General features: G+C 36.3%; 2 protein-coding genes across 3 annotated transcripts; one reads left to right on the forward strand and one right to left on the reverse strand.

Annotated features, from left to right (window-relative positions):
- Positions 1 to 1960: 1960 nt before the first annotated feature.
- Positions 1961 to 3930, forward strand: LOC6040372 (leucine-rich repeat-containing protein 47). Its single transcript, XM_001849720.2, has 2 exons — positions 1961 to 2735; positions 2793 to 3930. Exons 1-2 carry the CDS (start codon positions 2114 to 2116, stop codon positions 3788 to 3790), a joined length of 1620 nt encoding a protein of 539 aa, XP_001849772.2. The 5' UTR covers positions 1961 to 2113; the 3' UTR covers positions 3791 to 3930.
- A 1216-nt stretch (positions 3931 to 5146) lies between these two features.
- Positions 5147 to 19621, reverse strand: LOC6040373 (merlin). 2 transcript variants are annotated; one of them, XM_001849721.2, is made up of 6 exons: positions 18984 to 19621; positions 12168 to 12737; positions 11663 to 12109; positions 11152 to 11600; positions 6734 to 6937; positions 5147 to 5452 (listed from the first exon to the last, which is right to left on the reverse strand). In XM_001849721.2, the coding sequence occupies exons 1-6, from the start codon at positions 19071 to 19073 to the stop codon at positions 5428 to 5430; spliced, it is 1785 nt and encodes a 594-aa protein (XP_001849773.2). In that variant the 5' UTR covers positions 19074 to 19621; the 3' UTR covers positions 5147 to 5427. The 2 variants fall into 2 exon arrangements, with proteins under 2 accessions (XP_001849773.2, XP_038110743.1); XM_038254815.1 differs by lacking the exon at positions 5147 to 5452 and having other exon boundaries at positions 6002 to 6937.
- Between the last annotated feature and the right edge of the window lie 611 nt (positions 19622 to 20232).

Consider the following 20232-nt stretch of genomic DNA (forward strand, 5'->3'; position numbering starts at 1 on the left):
AAATATAATCAAATCTAATCTAATCAGACCCTAGCGCAGCCAATCTTTCGAAGGGATCCTGGAGAGTGCCTTAGGTTAGATGAAGCCAAGCATTCTTCTTATCATTTATTGACATTTGTAGTGCGCCATTGCATCAGAATGCATTAAAACATCACAAGCGTTAAAGCGGCCAGAACTACTGCGTAAAGCCGTATCGCAAAGATGAAATATTTCAGAAATTTGAAATAACAAAAAAATATGAAAGAAATTCCAACCATTTTTTGAATATTTTTTTAGATATTCAAAGAAAATATGCAGGACTGAAAAAAATAATCTAGAATAAAGAATTTATAAATTCAATAGCTCAAAAAATTTAAATTTTAAACCTGAAAATGTTTAGACATTGCAAGTCAAAATTTCAAAAGTTTAAAAAATCTGAAATAAAGAAATTTGAAAACACATATTTACGAAAAACCCGAAATTCTAACATTAAAAAACTCTAATTTTGCAAAAATTCAAAAAAACTTAAAATTCCAGCATAAAAAATGTGGGGTTCATAAATTTCAAAATTTAAAAATAACAAAAAACATAAAAAATTGAAATTCAAAAATTAAAAATTTAAGAATTAAAAAAGTTATGAATTTAAGAATTCAAGAATTGAAGAATTGAAGAATTTAAGAATTTAAAAATTAAGAATTTAAGAAAAAAAATTAAACATTTGTTCCAGCCTTATTTTATAATTTCTTAATTTCCAAATTTCCTAACTTCCTAATTTCCTTATATCCTAATTTCCTAATTACTTAATTTCCTAATTTTCTAATTTCCTAATTACCAAATTTTCTAATACCCTTATTTCCTAATTTCTTAATTTCCTTATTTCCTAATAACCAAATTTCCTTATTACAAAATTTCCTTCCTTCCTTATATTCTAAATTTTGGATTTCTTTATTTCCTAATATCCTAATTTCCAAATTTCCTAAATTTCTCAATTTCCTAACATCCAAATTTCCTAACACCCAAATTTCCTTCTTTCCTAATTTCCTAACATCCTAATTCCCTCATTTTCCAATTCTCCAATTTCCTAATTACCAAATTTCCCAATTTCCAATCCTTATTTCCTAATTTCCTAACATCCTAATTTCTTAAATACCTAAATATCAAAATTCCTAATTACCAAATTAGGTTTTTTTTCGCTAAAATTTTAGTTTTCGTCAAATCTTTTTTTTAGAAAACTAATGATTGCAAAACAACTGAACTAGTAATAAATGCATTTTAAAACACATTTTCCTAGCAAATGTTGAAACTATGGCTTCTTATTTCAATATTTATATTTTTTGCCCCCCTCGACCCCGGCCAGAGCCGAGGGACAAAAAGTTGCAGGTGGTTATGTTCTACATGACTGATATGACAAAGAACTTTGTTCAAAACTAAAAAAAATCATGCTATTTTTATTTATATTTTTTAATTCGTTGCCAATTTATTGAATTCTGAATAATTAATTCTAATTAAATATTTTCAATCCTCTCTGGATATAAATTGCCAAAACACGAAAATATTGCCAACACAAGTATGGTTTGGCAAATGTCCTGTTTTAAGTTGCATTCAAACAAGTAAATCCAATTAATTTGAGTTTCATCCTAAGTTTCATCAAAACATTGTATTGCATCCAGATTTTAAGCGAAAATGGCGTTCGAATGATGAATGTAAGACAGCAACATTTTATTTTCTAATGTTGGTGTTACTGCGCGATTTTGACATTTGGGACGTTCACCATTCGAACGCCATCTTCGCTTAAAAACCTGGATACAAGCACTGTACTAGCCTTCAAACTTAAGTACCCCATTGATTTTTGATTGATTCAAACTGAAATATTTCAAAACGTAAAATGAATACATTTTGAAAAAGATCACTAGTTTAGTACCACCCCCTCCTGGCTAATTTAGTACACACAACTGTCAAAACCAGCTTGCGGTTTGTTTACACTTCTGTTGTTTTTCTACGCCGCATGTTTGCTTCGCATTCGCGAGAAGAGTCATCTTTTATAATTATTTCAGCACTCTTCGAAATAAATCGATTAAATTTCATCACATAAGTTAGTTAATCAAACAGTTCGACCACACCACACCGTCGCACGATGTGGCCCGAAGTGAAAACCGCCAAAGAGGAGAACCGCCGCGAGCTGAAGCTGTCCGGCGCCGGTGCCCGCAAGCGCTTCGAGGAAAATTCCGGCCAGCTGGACGAAACAATCTTCCAGCTTTCGGCGCTCAATCTGCTGGACGTTAACGACAGTCCGCTGGACGTGATTTCACCGAAGATTGCCGATTTGAAGCACTTGCAGTCGCTGCTGCTGTTTCGGAATCGAATTGTTGAAATTCCCGCGGAGATTGGGCGCCTGTCGGCGCTGAAGGTGCTGGATTTGTCGGGGAATAAAATTGAGCGGGTGCCGGGCGAGATTGGCCAGCTGAAGACGCTGACGACGATTAATTTGAGTGGGAATTTGCTGAAGGAGGCGGATTTGTCCGCGCTGGAAGGGTTGATTATTATTAATTTGAGCTCGAATCAGTTGGAACGGTTTCCGGAGTTGCCGTTGAGCAAGCTGGAAGTGCAGCATCTTTCGGATATAAATCTGGAGAAGAATCAGATCAGGGAGATTCCGGCGGGGTTGGTCAAGCAGAACGGGTTGAAGACGCTGAACGTGGCGGAGAATAAGATTGAGCTGGTGCCGCAGTTTCTGGTCAAGTGCCCACGGTTGAAAGGTAATTTGAGGTAGACTGGTTTGGGGAAAATGACTTATTTCGACGTTTATTTCTCAGAAATCAACCTCAAGGAGAATCCCCTGAAGGACAAGCGTCTCAAAAAGCTGGTGGAGCAGTGCCGAAGCAAGCAGGTTCTGGATTACGTCGAGAAGAACGGACACGTGGCCCCTGCCAACGCTTTATCCAGTTCAAACTCTGCCCAGGAAGCCGAATCCGACGAACCCAAAGGCCCCGCCGAAATCCGTCCAAAAATCACCGTCCTCAAGCCGGCGGATTCCGCCCGGCGAGTCAGCTTCAGCCCGGAGGCCAAACAGTTGCGACCGCACGTGCTGCACTGCATCGTCCGGGACTTTACCATCGGCAGCATGAAGAAGTTCCTGCAGCTGCAGAACGACCTCCACGACAACGAGTGCGGCAAGCGAGAGTTCGCGACCATCGCCACGCACGATCTGGCCAAGATCAAGGGCGACCTGCGCTACCAAGCGGATCTTTCCGAGCAGATTGAGATTACTCCGTTGAACGGAAAGTCCAAGGTGACCGCCGCCAAGTATTACGAGGATCTGCGCCAGCAAGCGGAAGCCATCCGGAAGGAGAAGAAGCGCAACACGTACTCGGGCGTGCACAAGTTCATCAACCTGCTCAAGGGCGAGGTGTTTGTGTTCTTCGCCGACGAGGACAAGAAGGTCATCAGTTTGCCCCCGTTGACCAATTGCGACGAGACGAAGGTTGGGCCGGAAACGCGCCACCTGCTGCTGGAGGTGACCAGCTCGGTCAGTGCCGAGTGCGCCCGGAAGGTGATGCTGGCGCTGTTGAAGGGCCTACTGTTGCTCGATGTGACCGTTACGAGGGTGGCGCCAGAGGGGAAGAAGAAGGGCGGAAAGGGCAAAGCGGGCGGCGGTTCCAGCAGGATTGTTTACGATAAGAACGCGGAGTTGAGCGTGGAGCAGGTTCGGCTGTTTGACGGCGACGGGAACTTCCACTCGGTGTTTCCCGGGAAGGGAGAGTTGGAGTTCGGGGAGGACGAGAATATCGACGTGGAGTTTGGTGGGTGTTGAAGGGCAGGCTAGGGTTCCAAAGTTGATCGCGATCGCTGTTTATATTCTACGAAGAAGCGTCCAACGCTGACGTTGTGTACTAACAATCACCTATATTCATGTTATTAACATTATCTGGTTAATAAAACTCCTTCAGCTAATCTGTGTTCGTTGTCTTTAAATCAATCGATGTCGAAAATTGCTTTTCCAATGCACTGCTCCAACTTCAGCAAAAAGTTGATTCGATAAACGCCGTCAGTTGTTCCTCTACGATCGTCTGCATAACCTTCGCAGCTTGCAGATTTGTCTGACGTCTTGTTGCAGGTTTCTTGTAGTTCACCTCGTACCAGTTCATTTTATTCAGAAGATCCACCCCAACCAGGTCCAAATATCACATGCGAATAGCCTTGATGGTCTAGTCTATTCTGAGCTGTACGTACTCCACCGTGGATCTAGATCTCGTGACCATAGAGGACAACAGGTCTAATCAGTGTCTTGTGTCGTTGTCGGCAGTTACCAGCGATACCAAGTACACGAACTCGCACACATCGCCAACCACAGCTAAATGTGTGAGACTTGAGGGGCCGACGTGTCCTTGGAGCTCCATCCTCTCATAAACTTTGTTTTCGCCGTATTCATGACCAATCCAATTCGTCTTGCTTGCGTCTTCAAGCTGTGGTAGCTCTTTTACACTCTTTTGTAGGTCTTTCGCAATTACATTTATTGTCAGCTGGAGCAATATTGATATCGAGAAGATCAACAGCCACTGTATTTACATTTTGTCGGTTAAACTGATCTGTCACCTTACTTCTTGGAAAGCTTGGCTCAGCTTACTTTGATGTTTGGCAGAAACTACCCGTCCCAAAAGTCAAACCAGGATTTTATTTACAATTTGAAACACGTCCAACTTCCACAACCGTTGCCAAATCACTTTATTGAGACGCGGAAGACAGTCGCAGCGGGTATCGGATCTGTGAGCGGAGTAGTCGAAGTAAACACTATTTCCTTAATTAATTACACTCATAGTTCACAATTTCACGACAGCTTACATATTCGGTGTCTTTTTGCAGTTGACCTGCACAGCTACGTCAGTGCTCCCGCTTGCTCAGATTGTTTATGATTCTTCTGATCGATCGCCAAGCCACAGCACGGGCACCCGTCAAACAATAACAAACAACACACAGAAAACGAAGGGCTTGCTTCGGCGCCGTACGGGGAACCCGCTCCGTCGCAAAATAAACTGATCTTCTCCGTTGTTGACGTTTAATTTTCCGTTTGTTCCCGTTCCGCCTGCGTCGATCGATCTGCTAGCTGTCAAATGCGCGCACGCGACACAGCGTACACTGTAAAGTAGAACTACCCAAAAACCAATTAATGTTTAGTTAAAAAACTTTATTCACAATTTTTAAAATCGTTTCCTATGCGAAATAATTAAAAAAGAAGCGTATCCAAACTGTCCGTTGATGTTCGCCGCGCTTCGACGATGGAGTTGCCACAAAGTTGCTATCACTGGGAGTAAAAAGGCACAACATTTGTTTCAAGCTTGGCAACCCTAAGATGACACTTCGCACTGTGCTCTGTGACGGGAAGATATCTGTATCCGTATACTACACTGATGATGAGTATTGTTTTCCGCGTTACCGCTTCGCAACTGACGCTTACGCTAGCGATTCCTCCGGCTCTCTGCGAGATAGTTGACGCGTGAAAGAGAAAGAAAAACATATGAAAAAAGTTCAACGTTAGTGCGCGCTGCATGGTGTACTGCACAACACAACCAGCATGGAATCAGAGGATGAGTACGACAGAGATGCACCGTAAAACGAAAAAAAAAAACCAGAAATACAACACAGCCAAAAAAGAGAAAAGAAACGCTAAAAAGAAAAAGATATGAACAATGAAATAAAAGGTAACACTCACACAGAAACCATCAAACAAGAACAAAAATTTACCTTAAATCACCGAAATGGAAGAAGATAAGAAGTGGGGAACACACACAAACTGCGACACGAAACGAACGAGAATGATTTGGAATGTTTGACTTTTTTTCTGTACACTGCACAGGAACAGGTGAAATTGGAACAAAGATTTTTTGTCTTACAAAATAATGCTTTTATTAGTTATTTTCTGTTTTGTTACTTAATGTAATTGTTTACCATTTTAGATAACTGTAAAATAAAGTTCTAATTGTTTATAATCCTTTGTATAAAAGTGATTCGTATATGTGTGTGTGCGTTTTTTGTGTAGAAAATGTAACAACAAGGATGGATTGTATTCCGATAAGAGTGTTCGCTTGTCGCTTCGTTTGTCTAATATGTTTGATGAGAATACTACGAGTAAATGAGCCTGCCGATGATTAAATAACAGAAACTACGTGGCATTCTGATGGGGGAAAGGGAACAAATGAATGATATAAAATACATCTAATTGTCACTAGTGATGACTGAAAACAGTTTACAGTGTAAAGTTTTATAAATAAGATACAGTTTAAGTGTTCTACTTATAATCGAGGGAGGCTAGTTGTTCTCGCTACTACCAGGCACAACTCTTACACAAGCACTTACAAGTTTACAGAACGGCGCTTTTTTCTTTTTTATTGTCAGTATCACTGCTACATACTAGTTCTTTCCGATGCGCTAAGGTATTTTTGAAAATTTGGCAACGAGGAGAATAGTACGATCGTGGGTACGCCAGAGAGAGTATTTTTTTGTATGACACAATTCTTTAATTTAACACAACTCACGATAAAAATCTATGGCCAAAACGAACAGTTGATAAAAAGTAACGGAAACCGAAAAAAGAAAACTAACAGTCAAAAAAGATAAACAAAAGCGTCGAAGAAGCGTTTCATCCTTCTTCCGGAAAAGAAGAACACTGGCTAAACACCAACAAAAATGATATGAAATTGGTATGTAGAAGAGAGAGAAAGATGTAGGAGATGTGGTGGTCAGAGTAGTAGTCACTTACAATTCCTCAAAGAACGCTACCCGTGCTTTCGTGGAGCCCGACTTGAGCTTTTTGAGCGTGGAGTACTTGGTCTCACCTAGGCGCATCTGCTGGGCGCTGATCGTGTCCAGCGGGCTGCTCTCGCCGATCTTGAGCTGTTCGATCTCGGAGCGGAGCTCCTTGAGCTGGTTCTGCACCTGCTTCGACTTGGTCAGGTATTCCACTCTGGAGACGAAAATAACGGTAGAAAAATAACAGCGTTAATGCGTTATTTGTTTAGCGTGTACGGTCGACAGACGTAACTGTCAAAATCCGTTAAACAGCGCATGGAACCGATGGAAAGTGGAACAGCGTGCGTGCATATTTCGAATAATTCAAATTTCGTCGAAGCCGAATATTCTCAGGAATAGAGCACTTCCATTCGAGCAGTTTTTGCTTTTTTCTACAATGTATTTCTTATGGAACGAACTGTCAAAAACTGCTTGACTGTGGGTGCTCCATTAGTAAGTGAAGACGTGAAGATAATGTCAGATTTGGGTTGGGACCGTCCATAAACCACGTGGCCTCAACACATTAAAAAATATAGGATATTTCTTGGGAAGAAAAAAAAAAGTTTTTGGAATTTCAGAAATATTTGCAAAGTTATTTTATAAAACTTTGGAAATAACAATTGGTTAGTAATTACAGATAATTTAGATTTATACAGGAATTTTAGGATTTTTCAAACTTAAGCCATTTAAAGAAATGAAATTGTTCGTAAATATACGAAAATATGAGATTTTTCAACAAATCAAAGCATTTCCAGGAAAAATAAGTAACCTTGCGGGATTCTTAAAAGAGAAAGAAGCCCGTTTTAATAAATACACAAAAGCGTTGTAAATTTTCATCAGTTCTTTCGATTTTTTTTAACTAATTCAATAAAAAAATAAAATTGTGTCATCAATTTTAATGGTTGCAAAAAGTTGGCAATGTTAAGCTTCAAGGAAAAAAATGCAAGGAAATTTGGAATGGAAAATTTTAGGTGCTTCAGAAATTTTAAAACTTTATAGATTGTTTATAAAAAAAGAAGAAACAAAAAAAATAATGAATATACGACATTGAGAATGTCGTAGGAATTTTAAGAATTTTACAAACTAAGCAATGTTTGGAAACTGTGTAAAAATAACAAATTTAGAATGAACAAGAGCTATTATTTAAAGTTTCTTAAAAAAATTAAGGCCATTTAAAACTTAAAGATTTTTTTTAATTTTATAAAATAAGATAGATTAAAAAATATATATAATGAAGACTAACAAAATTGGACAATTACGAAAATTTGAGAAAAAAAATCATAAAGTTAATGGAGCAATTCCAGCTCAAATCAGGAATTTTTCTGGTACTTTTGTTCCCTACCCTCTCCGATTTCAATGAAACTTTTTAGACATGTTATCCTAGGCCTATAAAAGCCATTTTTGTGTATATGAAGCCAGTTGCACTCGATAATGACATTTGAGAAGGGCGTAAGAGTTTTCAATATTTTTTTTTGTAATTTAAATATTTCTGTATCTCGAAGCCGTTGCATCGTATCAAAAAGTGGTCAAAGATAAACTTGTAGGAAATTAGACGAGCTTTTGAAAAAAAAATACACTGAACGAAAAATGCACGCCAATTCTATGAGATTTTTCAATTTTTAAGTTTAAAAGTTAAATTTTAAGGTGATGTCGCGGTTTTTTTCGTTCAAATTTTTTTTGAAAATGGCCTAAAATGTGACAAAAAGGCTCACGAAAAATGCAGGATGGTATGTTTCTTCTAAAAAAATACAAAAATCATTTACTGAAACTATTTTTTTGAAAAGTGGTCTAAACGTCAAAATTTTCAAAAACCGATAGTGGGAATCGATTTCCTAGACAATTTTACATAGAAGTCTCTACATTGACCATTATCCTATGTCCAATCTTTATGAAGTATATAGGTTTTTTTTTGGCAATTTCTATATGACAGACTTGTTTCTTCAGTCTCGAAAAAAAATTTTACCGGAAAGCTCGTCCAATTTCCCATAAGTTTGTCTTTGACAGCTTTTTAATTTGACTCGTCTGAATATTAACGTAAGCTTATTTATACTATCCAGGTTTCTACCACACTGAAAAAATTGAGCTGGAATTGCTCAATGATATTTTGAAAGTTTATGAAATAGAAAAAATTTATGATTTTAGGAAAAATTACAAAACTAAAGAAATTCAAGGATTTTTCTAAATTTTAGAAATTCATGAAATTTGAAAATGAAGGTTGAATTAGGATTTTACGAAATAGCGTTGAAAACAATTATAGATTAAGAAATTTTGGAACAGCGAAAAATTTTAGCAGATAGGAATAGCTATGATTTTTGGAAATTTTATTAGGGTTTTTACCAAATAGTAGTTAAACAAATATAGAAAATTTGAAAACAACTAGAGATTTCAAAATTTTGGAACCGCGAAGAATTAAAAAAATACAAAATTCAAGTATTTCGGAAATCAAAATAAAGTATAGAATATATCGAAAATTTAAGAATTTTTATTTTATATTTTAAGGATATTAGGAAAATTAGGAATTTTTGGTTTTTTGAGGAATTTTAGTATATTTATTAACTGAATTAATTAATTCAGTAATTAAAACAAAAGATCCAGTAGTAAATTGAATCAAAAGATTTCAAGAATTAAAAAAAATGTTTTAATTATTGTTTGAAATTTTGGAAAAAAGGAATTTCAGAAACTTTCAGGATTTAGGTAATTTTAATTTTTTGAAAAAAAATTGAAGATTTTAGTATTTTTTGTTATATTTTAAAGAAAATGAGTAGATTTAATAAAAAGATTTCAAGAAAATGCAGGACTCAGGATTTTTATTCCTTTTAGCAATTGGATGAATTTAGTTATTTAAACTTTTTTTTTAAATATTCAGTAAATTGAGTGAAAAAGTTTCAAGAAAATCGATTTGAATGCAAATTTAGGTTGCTTGAACATTTGATAAATCAGGAAGATTAGTGAATAAAGAATATTGAGATTATTTTTTTTTATAATTTTTACAAATGTTAGCAATTTAAGAAAGTTGAGTCAATATAAAAAGTAAGTAAATCCTTGAAAATTTGATTCTTATGAATTAAAAGAAATTATTTTTATATGCATTTTAGAAAGCTTTTTTGATATTTCAAAACAACTTTAAAAAATGCGTATTTTTCGTTCCTTATTTGGTTAATAAAACTCTATTTGACAATTTACCTGATCAACAAAAACCGGAAGATAGAATAAAATATCAAAAAAGAAAATTTATGGAATTGAGAAAAAAATAAAATTAGACAAAATCATCAAATTAACGACATTTTAACTTATTTTATTTTTTTTTATTTTAATGGTTTACGAAATTTAAAAAATCAAAACATTTAAAAATTGTTAAAAATTTAGAAGTTTTTTTGAAATTTGGAATCTAAAATAGAAAATAAACTTGTGATTTCTAAGTAATTTAGGAATGTTAGAAATTTTGTTAAAGACTTTTTAGCAATTTTAAGGAATCAAAAATTTTATAAATCATAAAAGTTATTTAAAAAAATCTTGAAATTTAAAGAATGTGTAAACATTAAAATTCTGATGTTCTGACCTCAAACAATATTTTTTTTTAAGTTTTTTTAATTCATAAATTTTAATAACTTAGGTAGTTTACTCTTAAATTGTAATTCTGTCATCAGGGGTGACATTGTGTCATACAAATAGTGCACTTTTGTATGACCAAATTTCATCCCCCCGACCCAATGTCAACTCTAATGATGGTTTCAGGAAAATTTAGAAATTCCAGATTATACGAATTTCAGGATTTTTAGAAATACAGTCCATTCTCGATTATTCGAAAGCCTTGGCAAAATTTCGCTTCGGATAATCGAATCACAAAAAAATATTTTTTTTTTCGCTGTGTTTTTTATTGTTGAACTCTATGACTATGACGTCTGAACTACTCTAAAGTGATTTAGAAATTTTGAATCCAAGAGGACTGCCAAAATGGCGGTGATGAAAAATTGAAACATTGAACTTTTTAATTTAATAGGCAATTAACCATTCATATTTGACCAAAATTGGATCGCAGAACCCGAGTTTGATGTCAAAATTAAGAAGTTAAAGGAATACGAAAAAAAAATTTTTTTGTTCGTGATTCGATTATCTAAAGTCCCATGCAAACCTTTGGATAATCGAGGCTTCGGATAATCAAGGCTAGACTGTTGTAGTAAGAATCTATGAATTTTTAAAATTTCAGCTGCTTTTGGAAAATGATGAAACAAAATTCCAAGAAAATTAATGATTTGAAAAAAATTGAATATTTATAAATTTAAGGCCATCCATAAAAGTTAGTAAATTTAAGTTAGTATTTTTCGATAACGTTTCAAACAAATTCCTTATTGATAAGGAATATCCAAACACAAGCCTCTCTCCACCCACCTTTCCTTCTCGATCTCCAGCGACAGCTGATCCATATCGCCGTCCGCCAGCAGGTCGTACGTGTTGCTCTCGCCGAGCGCCGGCGTCTCCGGCGAGGACGAGGGCGTAATGAAGATCGACTCGGTCGACGTCCTGCTCAGAAAGTTGAGCAGCTTCTCCTTGGCTTCCTTCTCCGCGACCCGTGCGTGGATCAGCTCGTTCTTCAGCTTGTCCGCCTCCATGGCCCGCTTGCGACTTTCCTCGATCATGCGGGCCGTCAGGAGTTCCGCTTCCTGAGTTTTTCGCTCGAGGTAATTTTTCTCCTCTTCGGTTTTGCGCGCCGTCAAGCGCATCCGGCTGATTTCCTGCTCCACTTCGAGGGCTTTGTGCGACAGGAGCAGGGCTTCCTCCTCGGCGACGCGGTTCTTCTCCGCCAGCAGTTCGGCGGCTTCCTCACTGCGGCGTAACATCTGGGGGATTGGGACGGGGTTTTAGAGAGAGATTACGGGGAGATTTGTAGCGATTGTCTTACCTCGTTGGCCGCGGCCATGTCCTCCTGCAGCTGCATCAGTCTTTTCTCCATGTTGGCACGCTCCTGTTCCGCTTCTTCGCGCAGTTGCTTCTCGCGGGCCAGCTTGTTGCGCTCGATGTGTCGCCGGTGTTTCTCCTCCTTGGCTTGAGTTTTCATCTGCTGGATCTCCATCGTGTCCGGCTTGCGTCGCTTCATGTACAGCTCGTGGTTGCCGACGCACAGGTCCAGCAGTTCCTTGTTTGTGCGGGCCTTTTCCGAGTAGAAAGTGGTCGCCACCGAGTTGCCCTTTTCCTCGTTCGTCTTCACGAAGAACTTTTTCCCGTCGAAGCTGATGTTGCGGATTTCGTTCCATGGGAAGGTCGTCATCGGGGTCAGTTTGTTCTCCTTGGTGTAGATGTTGAGACCGAGCGCCGTTACGCCAACGTATACTTCTGTGTTTTTCTTGTTCTGAAAAAAAAAGAATTGTTCCTGAGACCGTCCATGACATAAAGCCCAAACAACTCACCGTAATCGGGAAGTAGTTCACCCCGAACATGTCCAGATCCTGCGCAATCTTCAAATACTCCATCTCCGCCTCGTCCCGCGACATTCCCCGATGGTCGGCGTACCACGTCTTGATGCGCTCCTCCCACATCTGCGGCGTCATCTGGTACTGGTCGATAACCCGCTGGGGCAGCAAGTTCTCACTGATCAGCATGCCCGGCTTGCAGACCGCCTCGTCGTAGTCCCCGTACTTGGCCTGGACGGCGTACGACGCGAGCAGCACCGAGGCCTCCGGCGGACAGTACACCTCCATCGACAGGATCGCCTCCTTGATCTGCAGGAAGAACATGTGCTGCGTGACCTCCTGGACCAGCTCCTCCTGCACGTTCTCCGGGAAGAACTTGGCCATGAACATGAACACGCAGCCCTCGGGGTTGCTCAGGTTGATGTGCTGGTCGAGCACCTTTTTGTCCATCTTGAGCCAGCTTTTGTAGCCCTTCTTGTCGACGTAGCGCAGCCCAAAGTACCACGTCTCGCGCAGCCCGATCGTGCGGCAGATCAGATCGAACAGGAAGCCACCGGTGGCGCGGTGCTGGGGAGAAACAAAGAAAATTACTGTTATTAAAAATCCTATCAAGCATGGCTCTTACCAATTAAACCTAAACAAGAAAGGGATTTAGGAGGCGGGAAGTTTTGAAGCTCCCACTATTTTAAGGAGACAAGGGAAAATCTCCACGGGATCCTCAAGTAAGTTTTGCTTGAAGTTGGACGGTTTTCGGGAAGGTACAAGGGCTAGAATACGCTCTATGCAAGTGTTGCAACCAATGGCATGACGTTTTTAAGTGGTAAGATTTTGTTCTCTGCGGCCCGTGGGCTGGTTTTAAAATTTGTATGGAACTCAGAACTCCGAATGTTAAGTTCTCTAGAAAAATAAATAACAAGTTTTGATAAATGATAAAAATCTATTGAATTTAATTTAAAAAAACGATACTTAATCCACCTTTAGGTGGTTGGTGCCTTCCTCACATTCATAAAGTAAATACATTCAGTAAAAATAGAAACATTCCCTTAACATGTTTAACAAATCAATTCAAAAAACTGATTTCTTTTGATAGGGTTCGCAGACCTTCAATTTTTGTGGCTCATCGGTAAGGTCTGATAAAAAAAAACCTATCCAACGAAAGTTCACATGGAAGATTCAGACAATATTTTTATAACAATATCTCAGATCCGGCCTCCAGAAAGTATATAAATAACACTTAAGTGTCGATAACTTTTGATAGGGTTGTCAGATCCCTGATGTTTCAGGCTCATTTGAAAGGTCTTTCAATTATCTAACTAACGATGGGTCGCATGACGGACCCGGACATAATTTTTACTAAAATATTTGAGATCCGGCCTCCAAAAAGTGTATAAATAACACTTAAGTGCTAATAACTTTTTATAGGGTTGTCAGATCCTTGATGTTTTAGGCTCATTTGAAAGGTCTTTTTAATACCTTTCTGAAAATGTATAACATGATTTTTTTTGCAAAAACCACCCTTTTTACAATCTTCCGGACATACGCCAAAATCGTTTTTTAAGCATAACTTTTGAAGTACTTAACTAAACTTGCTGATTTTAAATAGAGACCTATGGGACCCCAAGACGGATCGAATGAGACTAATACGGTCAAAATCCGTTCATCCAGTCCGGAGATAATCGAGTGACAATTTTTTTGTCCACCCACCTACACACATCCACACAGACATTTGCTCAGAACATGATTCTGAGTCGATATGTATACGTGAAGGTGGGTCTACGAGGTCGAATTAAGAAGTTCATTTTTCGAGTGATTTTATAGCCTTTCCTCAGTAAGGTAAGGAAGGCAAAATAGCAAATCACAATTCAATTCTGATTCCTACAATGTTTATAAGGTTTTGGAAAGTATTTATAATGAGTTGTCTCATTTTTCAAAAGGATTTAAAAAAAAAGTTAAAGGTTTAAAAAGTTTAAAGAAAAACTCTCAATTCCTTCGTTTAAAGTTAGATTCTAACAAGATTCAAAAAGTGAATTTTAGTCTAGATTTTATCTATTCGCAGACCACGAAGCAGTAAATATTAAAAAAATCCAACAGCTTTTAACTTCAGGTTATTTCGGATCTTCCTGAAAATTACCAAAATTAAATTCAAATCAATAATCAAATCGGGGCCAAATCCGATCATCTTAAGTCAAGGGATAGTTTGATAAAACCATGTTCATAGTTAAAAGCTCTGAATGTGTGTGTTTTTTTAAATTGAAATCACGTTAGTACATCATTTTAAATACATTATTTGTTTCATGAAAACACAAATAAGAAACTATTCATCAATACAGAGCAGTTCTCTCAGATTTCGGTCATTCGATTTTAAACTAAAACTTGATTTGCAAAAAAACACTATTTTTAATTTTTTTCATTTTTTGATACGCCCTTTTAAAAAGTTAGTCTTGGTTTAATTTTTTTAAATTTGTTTTCGAAAGGATCGGAAAATTTCACGAATGTTTCATATTTTATCAATGTAAATCGGACCATTAGTTGCTGAGATATCGACATTAGAATATGGTGGGTTGTTTGGGGGAGACTTAGAAAACATCAATTGTCTTGTTTTTAACCCTTTGCATGGCAATATCTCAGCAACTAAGGGTCGTATCAACAAAGTTCAAAAATGCAAAATATAGAGAATTTTCTCAGCGTTTAAAAAAATTTAAAGGTGGACAAACATGTGCAGTAATTTAAAAAAATGAAAAACTTCGACTATTTTCAAAAAAGTCATCTAAAAATGGATTTAACTTGAAAACGGTGCACTTTATCAAAATTTCACTAAAGTACTTTTTGATTGAAAACTTGATTTTGCATCGAAAAATGAAGTTGAAAAATTTTTGCGACCAATTTTTCGATTTTTTGAAAAAATCACTATCTATATATATAAAAAATTTCGACGGTTTTGTTCGAACGCGAATCAGTTCAATACGGAGTGTCGGATCGAGGTGCTTTTTGTTGCGTTAGGTTGGTGTAAGCCCAAGGAAGGTTTATATGCTAAAAAATTTCCACTTTGGCCACTCTTGGAGCGATTCCGGAGCATCTGCAGATTGTATGGAAAAATGTACATAAACTCAAATTTTGATCACAGGAGGCTGAATTAGCAAAAAAGCAAAAAACGTCAAAAAACGAAAAAAAAGCAGAACGAAGTTTGTCGGGTAAGGCTTGTTGATTCATAAATTCATAACTCGCTCAAAGATTTTTTTGCACAACCTGTTAATTTCTGAAAAGTTGGCATTTGATGTCCTCAAAAAATGAAAAAAAAAAAAAAATAAATAAAAATAGTGTTTTTTGCAAATCAAGTTTTAGTGACAAAAAGTTAAATTAAAAATCACCAATTTTTTACCGTGTAACATTTTTTTCCATTTTGTGGTAAAATTAAATATTTCTATGATGTTACATTGAAATCATTGAACATGGTAGCATAATGTTTCAATCCTGAAAGAGAGTTTAATCCAAACATAGATTACTTTCCAAAAATAGAAATGAAATGAAATGGGCTTTTTTGCACAGAAAATTTTATTAGAAAGAAGTTCATAATATTGCATATATAAAATCAAATTTATAGATCAAGATACATCAGTGATAGAGACCGCCCAAAAATTTAAATTTGTAATTAATTCGATCACGATTTTCCAGAAAGTCTTCGTCGACGTGCCTTTCGATCATCGATGATATACTGCCGCTCCAATCTAGTCCGTCCCATATGTATTTTCGTCAAAAATGAGATAAACTTCACAAAAGTCTTGATTTTACGTATTATTTTAGCCTATCGAATAAACATGGCATGTTTGTTCTAAAAATTCCAAAATAAATATGACTTTCGTGCTGTCCCATATGCAAAATAAAGGCAAATCAGTTCCTCATATGAGCAATTCTCTACCAAAACCGGAAATGGATTTTATTTGTATTTTTTGATTTGGCCCAAACTTTGTGGGGGCCTTCCCTATGACCAAATAAGCTGTTTTGCGTCATTGGTTCACCCATACAAGTCTCCATACAATTTTGGCTGCTGTCCATACAAAAATGGTATGTAAATATTCAAACAGCTGTAACTTTTGAGTGAATTTTCTGATCAATTTGGTGTCTTCGGCAAAGTTGTAGGTATTGTTGAGGACTTTTGAGAAAAAAATAGGTACACGGAAAAAAATTGCAGATTTTTTTATCAACTTTTTTTTCACTAAAACTCAATTTCCCAAAATACGTATTTTTTGATTTTCGAGATTTTTTTATATGTTTTAGGGGACAAAAATCCGCAACTTTTGAGCTATAGAGAAACATTTTTAAATCACTAACATTTCAAAAGGGCGTAATATTCTATGTTTGGCCCTTTTGAAATGTTAGTCTTGATTTAAAAAAATTCAAAATATTTTTTTCGAAAAGATCGGAAAATTTTACGAATATTTCATATTTTAACATTGAAAATCGGACCATTAGTTGCTGAGATATCGTCATTAGAAAATGGTGGGTTGTTTTGGTGAGATTTAGAAAACTTCAATTTTCGTGTTTCTTTTTCTTAAAGCGGCTCTATCTCAGCAACCCAATGTCCAATCTTCAATGTCTCTTAGACAATTTTATAGCAAATTTTCTGAACTTATCAAAAAAAATATTTTTAGAAATGGTCACTCATGGTCACTATTTTTAAAAATCAAAAAACTGCAAATATTTCGCTAAAATCAAACTTTCGGTGGCTATATCTTGAAAACGGAGCTTTTTATCAAAAAATCTGTAAAGTACTTTTCGATTGCAAATTCAATTTTGCATTAAAAAATAATGTCAAACTTGTTTTTGCATGAAACTTCGATTTTTTCCAAAAATCACTATTTTTTCAAAAAATCATAACTCGGCGTCAGATTTTTTGACCATGTTTCTCTATAGCTCAAAAGTTGCGGATTTTTGTCCCCTAAAACATATCAAAAAATCTCGAAAATCAAAAAATACGTATTTTGGGAAATTGAGTTTTAGTGAAAAAAAAGTTGATTAAAAAATCTGCAATTTTTTTCCGTGTACCTATTTTTTCTCAAAAGTCCTCAACAATACCTACAACTTTGCCGAAGACACCAAATTGATCAGAAAATTCACTCAAAAGTTACAGCTGTTTGAATATTTACATACCATTTTTGTATGGACAGCAGCCAAAATTGTATGGAGACTTGTATGGGTGAACCAATGACGCAAAACAGCTTATTTGGTCATAGGGAAGGCCCCCACAAAGTTTGGGCCAAATCAAAAAATACAAATAAAATCCATTTCCGGTTTTGGTAGAGAATTGCTCATATAGTAATGCCTAGCAAATCGTTTGAGTGGATGCAGAATTGTTTAAATTTTACAGAGTATGTCTTTATGAATACGTAAAGCTTGAAAATATCATTAACTGTTCATTTCTGAAGAAATATTTGAATATTGGAATAAACAAATTTGTATCATTTGGTGACCATTAATTACTTGGAAGACTGCCAAAACAAACCTGTAAATGACAGTTGAATAAGGTTGAACCTCTGGTGTAAATGCTCAAGCCTACCTTGATACCATGACTGACCTGACTTTATTTATGGACAAATAAAGTCAAGTCGGTCTCTTGTTGAAAATTCCACAAATTTAGCTTCAAATTGTTAGTTTTTTAAATCAAATTTATGATAGTGGTGTTTTAATAACTGTATAACAATTAGATCGAAAATTTTGGTTTAGAATGAGAAAAATGGTGAAACTTTTTTTGGGCTTCTCACAGCGTTATCTTAGCACTCACTTTTTACATATGGGACGGACTAGATTAGAGCGGCAGTATAGGGAGGACTTAATCAAGCAATACGACAAGCTTGTCTCAACAAAATTCATCTCATTTTTATCAAAAACTATCTGTGTACTTAAAACGCAAAACCCGCGTGGTCACGCTTCTCGAAATCGACTCTATTCACTTGAAAAAAGAATTCAAAAAAAAAAATAAAAATAAAAATTTCAAACAAACCGCGCAGCTTCGCTGCTCTCAATCGATCGAAGCAGGAACACAATTTTCGTTCAAATCAAATTATTCGCTCTACAGCATTGCTTTGGCGTTCTCGATTGCAAGATTCCTACTCGAAACTAAGTGTCCGATGGCTTGATTGTTGAGGCAATTGCAAACCTCTTTTTACACCTTAGCTTCCATCCACTCCGGGATTCGAACTGACGACCTTTGGATTGTGAGTCCAACTGCCTACCAGCGATCTCACCGAGGCAATTTTTATTAATCACTCAAAAAATGGACGCCGAAAACAGGATCGATCCTGGTCCCGCTGCCCGCAATCGACTCAAAAATGCGAAACAAAAGGCACACACACACAGCCTTAATCTATACAGAATCCAATTACAACATCTCTTTCGTCATTAAATCAAGTTTTAAAATTTTCCCACTGGTAAACTAGCCCGGAGAATGTGTCGAATTAAAATGTTGTACGTTTTGGGTGATTTTGAAATCGGTTTAGGTCAGGGGTATTTAAAAATACTTAAAAGGCAAAAAAATGAACATATATTTTCGATTCAATTTTTAAATTTTTCAAGGATGGTTTTTTTCAGTGTCACTTTATCTATTACTTATTTTTATTAGGTTCTTTAAGTTGCTGCGACCAGGTTAGGATCGGTTGTTCACTTAATTAGCTTTAATTTTAAATAACGATCTCAGAAACAGGATTCGGTTTTCAATTATAAAATATTTCACAACTGTGCAATTTTCTTATCTTTTGTAACGTAAAATGCCCCCAAAAATACTGTTGAGATTGAATTATAAAATTTCAAGAAACTCACCTCCAGATGGAACTCGAGCTCCGAGTCGTAGGTGCACACCTTGACCGGGAACTCTTTGTTGCTCTTTTTGCGCCGGAAGGGTGCCATCATGCCGGATGGCGGCGCCCAGATGCTTTCGGAATCCACCTTGAGGCACTTTTCCTGCACCGTTTTCACGAGAAATGTTGTATTGCTCCTCCAAGTGGGTGTTTGTGCAACTTTGTCCTGACTCACAGCCAACAGGGTTTGTGCGAAGGAATTTTCTTCAAATTAATCACGATTTTCCTTCCGATGATTACCACCAATTGCGTTTCTTCTTACGCAAAAAAAATGTTGTACAACACAATAAACACAACGAAAATCTAAAAACCCAAAAAAAAAAACGAATAACCTTCGGCTGCTGCCTCCTCCACACTCAACAAGTACGAAATCGAAATTCTAGCAAATTCCCGCAGATCACGAATCTGCCATCGCACTTTACGCGCTGGCCACCGAGCCTACGTGGCCAACTCCATCGGATAACCGTGCGGGGACATTCCGGGCATGGCTGGGGACACTTTTGGACACAAACAGAGCCCGAAAACGGCGACTTTTTGCGAAAAATTGTGCTTGTAAATAAAACTTTTTGGGAGTCTTCTTTTTTTTTTTTGAAAGGCACATCAGAATTGAATTTGACAGATGGGATGGTGAAAGAGAGAAAGAGAGGGAAAGAACAACGCCAAACGATGCAGATGTCGGAGTTGGGTTGTTTTGAATGTTTTTGTCGGAATTTTAGAGGGGTTGGTCAGTTGCACGAAAAATGTGTTTTCTTTTATTTGAGTTTATAAAATACACTTACTTTCATAAAATATAACTTACCGACTTCCAAATAAAATTCAATTAGTTTTAAAACGATAAAACATTAGATAATCAAGCAAAACCAATAAAACCACAAATTAAATCCGTACTGGTTTGGAAACTTTTATCATACACTAACAAATAGATTTTATCAAATTTTTTAGAATTTCAGAATTTTATAGTTTAAGAATTTTAAAATTTTAGAATTCAAGAATTTAAGAATTTTAAAATTTAAGAATTTTAAAATTTTAGAATTCAAGAATTTAAGAATTTTAAAATTTAAGAATTTAAGTATTTAAGAATTTAAGAATTTAAGAATTTAAGAATTTAAGAATTTAAGAATTTAAGAATTTAAGAATTTAAGAATTTAAGAATTTAAGAATTTAAGTTTTAAATTTAAATTTAAGAATTTAAGAATTTAAGAATTTAAAAT

This window comes from Culex quinquefasciatus, chromosome 2, assembly GCF_015732765.1.
Source record: "Culex quinquefasciatus strain JHB chromosome 2, VPISU_Cqui_1.0_pri_paternal, whole genome shotgun sequence".
Taxonomy (NCBI): Eukaryota; Metazoa; Arthropoda; class Insecta; order Diptera; family Culicidae; genus Culex; species Culex quinquefasciatus.

Coding starts and splice junctions, on each gene's coding strand:
- LOC6040372 (XM_001849720.2), top strand. CDS start 2,114: ATGTGGCCCGAAGTGAAAACCGCCAAAGAGGAGAACCGCCGCGAGCTG. Junction 2,736..2,792: donor CAAGTGCCCACGGTTGAAAG/GTAATTTGAGGT, acceptor TTTATTTCTCAG/AAATCAACCTCAAGGAGAAT.
- LOC6040373 (XM_001849721.2), bottom strand. CDS start 19,073: ATGATGGCACCCTTCCGGCGCAAAAAGAGCAACAAAGAGTTCCCGGTC. Junction 12,738..18,983: donor AGCTCGAGTTCCATCTGGAG/GTGAGTTTCTTG, acceptor GTTTCTCCCCAG/CACCGCGCCACCGGTGGCTT. Junction 11,601..11,662: donor ACATGGCCGCGGCCAACGAG/GTAAGACAATCG, acceptor CCAATCCCCCAG/ATGTTACGCCGCAGTGAGGA.